At 40.3% G+C, this 9940-nt stretch overlaps 2 protein-coding genes across 3 annotated transcripts; both read left to right on the top strand.

The window, feature by feature from the left end:
- Positions 1-1828, top strand: LOC133965054 (insulin-like growth factor-binding protein 3; the record flags this gene model as incomplete). The annotated part of the gene is given in 4 exon segments (XM_062399442.1): positions 1-260; positions 775-803; positions 893-1012; positions 1099-1828. Coding segments are annotated over 4 exon segments (514 nt in total), but the record flags the coding sequence as incomplete, so codon positions are not given.
- A 1198-nt stretch (positions 1829-3026) lies between these two features.
- LOC133965031 (phosphatidylinositol 5-phosphate 4-kinase type-2 gamma-like) lies at positions 3027-9940 on the top strand. Of its 2 annotated transcripts, XM_062399411.1 has the most exons (10): positions 3027-3149; positions 3258-3355; positions 4636-4732; positions 5292-5441; positions 6916-7062; positions 7326-7364; positions 8365-8478; positions 8562-8802; positions 8937-9040; positions 9172-9940. In XM_062399411.1, the coding sequence occupies exons 1-10, from the start codon at positions 3027-3029 to the stop codon at positions 9250-9252; spliced, it is 1194 nt and encodes a 397-aa protein (XP_062255395.1). In that variant the 3' UTR covers positions 9253-9940. The 2 variants fall into 2 exon arrangements, with proteins under 2 accessions (XP_062255395.1, XP_062255403.1); XM_062399419.1 differs by lacking the exon at positions 5292-5441.

Raw genomic sequence — 9940 nt, 5'->3', positions numbered from 1 at the left:
CCCAGTGCCGCTGATCAAACGCTCCAGAGGATGTCCTGGCTGCAAAGGAAAGCCCTCACAGAGTCAGCCATTGGTGGATTTAAACACCACCTCTCTGGGTGTTGGAGCACCGTGCGGAGTCTACACTCCGAGCTGTGCCCGTGGTCTGAGCTGTGCACCTCCACAGGATGAGCCGAGGCCTCTCCGAGCTCTGCTGGAAGGCAGGGGGGTCTGCAGTAATGCCAGCGGCGTAAGCCCGACGGAGAAGATCCACACTGCAGGTAAGCCTCAGACTTCACCTCATGCCAGGAAGATGATGGAAGGGAATGGGTGTAGCAGAGTAATGAGCTGAGATACAACACTGGATTTCTAACATCTCGTCCCATTTAATCAACAAATGGATTTACAGCTAAACTTTCTGTCATATGATAATGAGGTTGTTATGGTCAAGATCAAATTCAAACAGAGAAACACCTATTTTTTCACACCATGGGTTTCTTCTGCTGCTCAGTCCTTTGAAATAAAACCATCAGACATAGTAAAATGTATTCATAGCATGTGGTTATGGCTGAGTGAAAGCCTGAATTAGTTGTGTTCCAATTATTTCTGCATTAATTACCTGAGATTGAATAGTTAACCAAAAACGGAATAGTCACTAACTACAAGTTATTTTAGGAGTTATTAAAAAATAAAACTTAAAGCTGACCTCATAGTAAAATGAAATTCATGTTGTTCAATTTAAACAGGTTCTGATAAGTGATCAGTGCAAATATTCATGTCTTTGTCTGATCCTAGATCCAGCTCCCACTGAGGATCCAGAGGAGGTAAATATCCTCTTCATCAGTGAAACAGTCAAATCACTGAGCTGAGATCAGTCACACACTCACATGTTCCTGTTTAACTCTTCCTCCAGGCTCCATGTCGAAAACTGCTAACAAAACTCATCCAAGGGCTTGATGCACATTTATTTGATTCAAACCACGACATCTACATGCCCAACTGTGACAAGCGTGGCTTCTTCAGAAAGAAGCAGGTGAGTTCAATCTACAACAAATCACATTATCAGAGATCTGGTTGTATTTGCAGCTCAAGTTAAAGCTTCACTGTGTGTTTGTGCAGTGTTGGTCATCTCGAGGGAAGCAGCGTGGAAAGTGTTGGTGTGTGGACGAGAAAGGCATGCAGGTCGCTACAGGAACCAGAGACAAAGGCCGCCTGAGCTGCTGAGCGGCATGAAGACTGGACTGAAGCAGAGGAGGATAAAGATGAAGGAACATCACACAGAGAAACTGATTCATTTTCCATCAGCCAGAAACAACTTTCCACCAATGAAGAACTGTGTCAAAATCTTAGTAACTTTGTCTTTTTGCGCCCTCTGCTGAAAATATTGAGGTTGTATTGATCTGATTTATTACTTTGGAGAAAGACAGAGACAACAACTCTCTCCCTGATCATTTAGCTCTGCAGCAACTCTGCAGAAACGTTTGCACATTTTCAAGTCGTTTACTTTTTAAGTTCAAGATTTTAACTCCATAAATATCTTATGTCAAGTTTTATAATTACAATTGGAAACCTGTTTTTATATAACTAGATATATAAACCATACATAAGATGTAATTTGGCATTTTGTTTGCACCCAGTATATCATATTTATATAATATTTTTCTTACATTGAAACCACTGTAATTTTATTTCTGTTTATATAATATATAGATGTCATTCTATTTATGTTACTTTTTATATGATTTTTTTATTTATGCTAATATTACTAACATATATGTTGACTAGCTCATAAGAGCAGACACAAGACAAATGCACATGCTGGCATTATTTTCAAGTTAGTTTTAAGAAAAGTTTCAGTTTTTTGAGTTTCTGAATTGATATTTTATTACAAATAAAAATGTGATTTCTCAAAAAGTAAATGTATCTAGTCACTTAATTCAATAGCAACAGAAGAAAAAGAAAAAGAAGAAGAAGAAGAAGAAAATAACCAATTAAAACCAGAGTTATCAGAAACATCCACTTTAATAAACATCAGTGTGAATGTATTTCACATGCACGTTGACTTTTTGTGACCCAACCATTGACATTTATGAGAAGGGACTTCTATACTGCAGCCGGCCACCCGGTGGCGGTCGAGAACCTTTGGCTTCACTTTTGGGTAGCAGTCATGTCATTAATCTTTATATATAGTCTAAAGTCTAATGGTCATTTAGATATGTAGAGAAAGCACCTTAAAAAATGGCTCCTAAACTGGCAGCAGTGGTCCACCATGATGAGCATTCTGTTTAGCTTGGCTGCACAGCAATTGTTTTGATCATTTATTTCTCAGCCTTAAGTACTTCAACAGAAGGAGCATGAGATGGACATCTACTCAAAACTCAAGTCTGATATGAGTGTTAGCGTCAATATATCTATATATTGATCAATAGATTATTACTCTTTCATCTTAAAGGACCACACGCCTTTAGTTTGATGCAGTTTCATACAAAACCAATACAAACAAGAATTTTATAGAAGTAAAAGTTATTACAATACTCCCATGTTGTCATATATCTTAAGGGCTTTGAAATTATGACTTTATGTTTGTAGCTACAAATGTGTTTGAATTGAGGAAAACATGCTAAAATATTACATCTCACACAGCAGTGGAAGAAGTCATCAAACAACTACCAATGAATGGATGAAAAAGTCAAAGTACCAAAATGAACTTTACTAAAATTTACTAAAGTACATAATTAAGTATTGTTCACATATCAGGTGCATGAATGGCTACATATTAATTTTGCCTGTTGTCTCATCACAGTCACGTGTCTGTGTATGATTCCACTGTTGTGAGACTGAATCCACTACACACCATCATACTCTTTGGTCCAGTGGGTGTTGTATTAGTTCACAGCTCCACTCTGCTCCAGGCTGCTGCAGCACTGAGGCCACAGGGCGGACCTCAGCTTACTTTACATACACACAGAGCTCCACAGATGACTACACGCACCCTGCCCACTCTCACTCGAACACTCACCCACTGAGACACGGATACCTGTGACACCATGTCTTCTCCCGGCGCCTCCAAGAGGAAGACCAAGAAGAAGCACTTTGTGCAGCAGAAGGTGGAGGTGTTCCGAGCCGGGGAGCCTGTGCTGAGCGCTCTGATGTGGGGAGTCAACCACTCGGTAGGTAGGTGAGCTGCTCACTGACTCTAACACATCTTCATTATTACTATTGATATGAGCGTGAATTTGTTGACCAGCTTTTGAACCACTGATGCTCCTCACATCCAGATCAACGAGCTGAGTCAGGTGCCTGTGCCTGTCATGCTGCTCCCTGACAACTTCAAGGCCAGCGCCAAAATAAAAGTCAGCAACCACCTCTTCAACAAGTATGTGCTCCACTTAGCTGTGTGTGTCTGTAACTCACACTGCTTCCTGTCCATTTACACACATTTCTGTGCCTGCTTGTGATCGACTTGTCTGCCGGTGCTTATCAGAAATTGCAGACCCCAGTGTGTATTGTTTTTTCTCCATCAAAACCCCTTTAACACCACCATAGCCGCAGCTATGACCATTAACAATGACTCTAACATAAGCCAAAAAGTTTAAACAAATAAAGAAACTGTGCATGTATGGACTGCAACATGAAATATGTGCAAAAGAGTAGTATTTACTGAAGAATGTTATTGTGAAAATGCAGCACACAGTTCACATCCAATAAGCTGTTCCACGGGTTGTGTTGCAGCAGAATATCAATAGGTGCCGGATGAATAATAAAGTAGCTGAAGCTGATGAACTCATCTAAAAGATGTTTCAGGGCTCAAAGAGCACAACTTGTCAGTCAAGACAAAGTGTGAGACAGAGTGTTTTAGAAAATAATCACTATTTATGAAAGCTGTGAAATACATGAGGTTCAGTTTCTATAAGGATGGAGTGTAAAAAACAGAGTGGCATTCAATAATCCCTTAATCCATTCAGGAATCCAGGTTGTGTAAAGACTTATAAGAGAGCTGGGAAGAACGAGAATATACTGTATGTTTTTCTTTGCCTTGGTCGGTCTTTATTCATTTTTCCTCCCAACAACTAAATGTACAACCTAGTCAAAAGCAACAGCTGTACACAAAGAACAATAAGAAAAATAATTTCGATGTGGTTACTAACTCTCAACAGATTGTATGAATTTTGCCAGTAAATATGGAAACAGCTGTAGCAAACAGCCGCAGGTACACTTTGATAACAGTTGCTTTTGTGCACAAACATGTTTTTGTGCTGTATTTATTAAGAAGATAGATAAATAAGATAAATACATTTATTTGGCCAATAACAACAAGCAAATGAATACATCTAAATAAATACATCGCCCGAAAAGGTTTATGCTGAAGCTGTGTTTACAACACTTACCCTGATCACACATAACACTCCACCTCATCCAAACTTATATATATTCACAGTGCAAATTCTAACTATACATACACATGACTGTACATTACTTTACCCACACAAGTGCATAAAACCCAACCCAATATCACTTTATTAATTTATCAACTTAGCATTTATCAAGTGTCTTGTATTTTTCTCAAACTGTAAATTAAATTGTTTCAATTTCAAGAAGATACAACATGTGCCATTTTTTATCTTATGTATTAAAACAGGTTCCTTTGTTCCACAGAGAGAATCTACCCGGGCAGTTCAAATTCAAAGAGTACTGTCCACAGGTGTTCAGAAACCTGCGAGAGCATTTTGGCATTGAGGACCAAGATTACCGGGTAAGATTATAAACTTCAATCTGAATTTGACTGTGCAGAAAAAAACATGGGGAAAAATTTAAATTGAAGCACAAACTCAGAACGTTTGATATTGTTTTGCTGTGTTTTGTTTTTTGAGAACCCAACAGTTTCCTGTTTTCCATGCTGATCTAAATTTGAATTTGCTTTGTGTGATATTTGCATGCGGCAGGTGATAAAGAGACACATCATTTGGTTTGCACTCAGTCACAGGCTGTATGTGCACTTTGAACCATGTGCTGATTAGAGTCGGACTGTACGGCTCGAAAAAGAAAAGTCACAACACTTTCCAAACATCACTTGATTTTAAGATCTTACCGACCACATTTAAAGCTCGCAGGAGTCGGGCTGTAGGCTACAACACAGAATCGTTGACCCCTAATGTGCCTGCACCTGCACGCAGCCTTAGATCCTCGGGTGGAGCCCTGCTCGCTGTTCCAAAGTTGAGGTTGAAAACTCAATGTTTGCATTGGAAATGTATAAAAATGTCTCAGTGGAAATGGTTTCAAAAACATGATGTTGTCCTCTCGCTCACCAACAGGTGTCTCTGGCCCACAGTCCCCCCCTCAAAGAAGAGGAGGGGCACAGCGTGGGCAGGCTGCTGACGTCGTGTGACCGCACCTTGGTGGTTAAAGAGATCTCCAGTGAGGTGGTGGAGGAAATGCACAACATCCTCTCAGAGTATCACCAGGTACGAGGGGCACGAATTGTCAAAAAACGACCTCTGGCATCTGCATTTCTTGTCTAAACAACCACATGAAGCGTTTACGCCACAGGTCACATTCACCCACTCAGACCTTTATCACTCATACATCCACAGCCATCAGCATCAATTCAGAATTCAGTGTTTCCCAAGGTCACTTTGACATGTGGACTGGAGGTGAAGTGGATCGAACCATTGACCTTCAGTCGAACTGCTGAACCTCCTGAGACACAGTCACCCACAACATCAATCACATACAACATTGAATATCCGACTAGTAATTATACTGTACAAGACCAGGGCACCTTCTTTTACATCAAAATCTTTTAATATCTGTCTATTCTTTATAATTATTCTCAATCTGATCACTCTAGTTGCCCTTTGTTACCTGTATTAAAAGTGCAAATTTATTATAAATCTGAATTCATATATGTTGTAATGTAACAGTTATTCTGTTCTCTTTTGCCTTTTTTAAATTTTATTATTTTTTAACTTATCACAGTTGGAAAATAAGTATTGTTCAATAATGATGTTCTCATTATATTTATATACATATACATATTTATACACATGTATGTATAAATGCATAAAAAAGTGTGCATGAGAACCATTATTCAACTCAAAACATTGATTTCATTGATCATTTATTTGCCTTTTCTGTGGCTTTCAAATACATTTCACGGACTTTTTCAATGGATGAAGTTTCTCCATAGGTGACATGTGGAGATCAAACAAACAAAGATCAAGTTTTATCACTAAAAGTCATTATTGTTTTTTTTCCGGCCAGATGAATCCCCTTTTATTCTTACTAAAATTTAATGATAAAGGTATTTATTAAAAAACGTTTTGAAACCTGTTGTTAACTTACCAGCAGTCGTCTCCTTCCATCTTTTTTGGCATCTCATTGTGTTTTTTTGTTCATTCCCACCACTAATAATGGAATGGTGTGAAACCTTGGCAGAAATGTGGAGCTTGTCACCCACATGCTTGTGAATTTGCACGAGAAAAAAAAAAAAAAATCCTAGTTTAAATACTTCCTCTGGATATTCGAGTTAGGAAATGTATTGTCGGCAAACAACAATTTGTATTTATCAGAATCAGGTTTATTGGCCAAGGAAGTTTGATCAAACAGGGAAATTAACTCGGTAAAGTGGCTCTCAGTTGCTTACACAGAATACACATCACAAAACAAACATAACAAAACAAAACAAAACAAACCAAAACAAAACAAAACAAAACAAAACAAAACAAAACAAACAGTCCGAACAGTGCGACGGTCTAAGCAAAGAAGTGCAGGTGTGCGTATTACAATTATCCAGTGAGGGTGAAATAAGTAAACATAATTAAATATAATTATGGCTGGACAGTGAGGCATCGTCTGACACTTAACCAAAGCACCTTCATTTACACGCTGCTGTGTTCACGCTTCCTTCATCGCTCATTCACTGTGTTTCTCTTCCAGCACATCGTCACCTGCCACGGGAGTACCCTGCTCCCTCAGTTCCTGGCCATGTACAGAGTCACAGTGGAGAGCGAGGACACCTACCTGTTAGTCATGAGGAACGTTTTCAGCCACAGACTGCATGTGCACAGGAAGTACGACCTCAAGGTAAAGCCTGCAGGAGACGTGCAGCGAGATGAGGATTTATATTGACTTTTCTTCATGCCACACACCCTCATTACATCAGAATTTATTGAGTGCTGTCAAGAGGCAAGTGCTGTCCAGAGAGATCTAAATTCTCCAACTTGAAATATCCTGTTATTGCACTAAATAATTCTACACAACCTTGAGTTTAAGTTCTTCCTTAATGTATCGTGTTACCGGAGCATCGTGTGATAAGTAGTATCAGTCACTGCCTTGTCTTTCCTCAGGGGTCACTGGTGTCTCGTGAGGCAAGTTTTAAAGAAAAGGTGAGTTCAGATTTAAAAAGTCAAATAATGTGGTGAACTCCAATATCGCCGTTTTAATGACTGTGTTTATTATTAGCAATTCATAGCATACGGTAATTATGCAGTGCTCTACCCAAAGTGTAATCTGGATGTGAACCCTAGGTGGCCCATGTGGTGAATGGTGGATATGGCCCAAGTAGCACAGAGCAAATTCAGGCCACCTGTCAAACCTTTGGTGATATGTGCTATTGGCTATTTGTTTTCATTAACAAGTGAACATTGATCAATTGAAAACAAAATGTATATTAATATCAGCCTGTTTTATTTGATTCATTGGAAAGATAATATATTAGATCCTTCATTTGTGGTGAGTTCAAGTTAGGCTTATCTCAGGCGATAGTACAAAGCGTGGCCCAGACCTTACAGTACTATCGAGAAAATACCACACGCTCTCACAATGAGCATGAACATGGAAAGGAAAAATTCCCTCTTGTGTTTGCATTGTGAAAATTTTTTGTTTCAAGATGAGACTTTCAAAAAAAACTTTTTTTACAGAAAAAGTCCTCCTCAAATGACTCTAAATTACATCGGGGGCATAGTGTTTGAGCTGTAATGACTCTGACCCAGATAACCTGCTATTAAAGAGCTGCATGAATGGATGGAGTATAAATAACTGCAGAGCTGTGGGGAATCTTTGATCTTTCCAACTGTGCGGGTATGGAAAACAATTTTTGTGGTGAAATCATTTGGCTTTCATGTCACTGGAAATGGGCCGATTGATCGTGTTTAATGAGAAACAGAATCAAAGCCCTGTCGTTGTATGCCTCCACTAAACAGTGCAGTTCCTGACATATTGTATAATATGCACAATAAAACAAGGTCACTGTGACCCTTGACCACTGAAATCAAATCAAGAACTTCCCTGAAGACAGACTTGGTCAAACGCGCCTTTGACTGTCTCTGGGACAGAGGCATAAAAATGCTAATATGATGCAGTTGAGCTTCACTCTGCTGTGTCCAGGTGAAAGAGCTGCCCACCTATAAGGATGTGGACTTCAGGAATAAAATGCAAAAAGTGTATGTGGGTGAAGAGGAGAAAGAGAAGATCATGGACAAACTCAACAGAGACACTGAGGTAAGACCGGAGAGTTTGAGGGATGAAGCCCGTCATAAGTTTCTTTTAATATGTAGAATGTGTGTGTCTGTGTGTGTCCACAGTTTCTGGTGCGTATGAGGATGATGGACTACAGCCTGCTGCTGGGCATCCATGATGTAGAGCGGGCTGAGAGGGAGGAGGACGATGAGGAGGAGGAGGATGAGGAAACAGGGCTTCCCTATGAAGAGGAAGAGGAGGATGAAAACGGCCAGGGCATCGCTGGGTACATGAACTCCTTCAAACCCATGGGGGCTGGGGAGTTTGACCCGTATGTGGATGTGTATGCTATTCAGAGCGCCGTAGGTGAGTCCTGACAGCTGAGCTATCCCCAGGCTGTAATGCACCCCAATCCCACCTTGCACTTGGCTGCAGCAGCTCAGATTGTTTACGCGCAGATCGATATCACCCACCCGATGCTGTGAATCACTCCCTTGTAGGTGCACCCCAGAGAGAGGTGTATTTTATGGGCCTGATTGACGTGCTGACAGAGTACGACACCAGGAAGAAAGCCGCTCATGCTGCCAAGGCTGTCAAACACGGGGTGAGGGATCAGAGTTGTGTAAAGGGATGGCTTCGTACGCTCGCTTTTGCTTCTCTCGCCTGCAAAGTGTAAAAGGTTTCTCTCACTTTCTGCTCCGCCTCTTATCGACTGTGTCTCTGTGTTTTCTGCAGGCGGGAGCAGAAATCTCCACGGTTCATCCAGAGCAGTACGCCAAACGTTTCCGAGAGTTCATCACCAAGATCTTTGCCTAGTTCAAAGTGCACTCCTCGTTTAATAAGACGTCCCATCATACAATAAGGGCACAGAGTCAAGTCAACATCAAGCAGCAATGAAAATCCACCATTAAATGATGTATGTACTCTTCTATTCACCCTCCGAGTTATTCTGCACGGCGTTGACTTTGTTGACGCAGCGTTCGAGTGAAGAAGTGGACTGTGCAGACTGGAAGGAAAGTGTTGCTGTTGTTTGTGGGCTTCTTTTGTTTCACTTTAACAGATTTGCGAAAAACAAACCATTGATGGTGTGAAGTTACACCTCTAACATAAGTGTCTTCTTCAGTGGCCACTGGGGGAGGAGGTGAGGAGAAAAACATGTTCTCTTGGCATGTTTGGCCCTAAACCATCCATTTTGATTTAAAATATGGATCTGTGACTCCCACTTTACCATCGATAACAACCCTCAGCATAAAGAAATAATTTGAGCCTTCTGGGCAATTCTACATGGTCTTAAGGAATAAGAATGGCACTCGGTAGAGTTGATACCTCCAAGGCCAGACAGTCCTCTCACACAACTACATTTATATTCAATAGATCCAGAATTATATTTAGATTTGCACCAAATTGCACAAACTCATAAATATCAGTTCCCTACATATGCCTGTTTCCTTCTATCAACATCTATAAATTATTCTTTGAGAAATGAATGAAAATGTTGAAAATC

This window comes from Platichthys flesus, chromosome 2, assembly GCF_949316205.1.
Source record: "Platichthys flesus chromosome 2, fPlaFle2.1, whole genome shotgun sequence".
In the NCBI taxonomy this organism is placed as follows: domain Eukaryota; kingdom Metazoa; phylum Chordata; class Actinopteri; order Pleuronectiformes; family Pleuronectidae; genus Platichthys; species Platichthys flesus.
The sequence above is the reverse complement of the archived record's forward strand: the minus strand, read 5'-3'. Positions and strand labels throughout refer to the sequence as shown.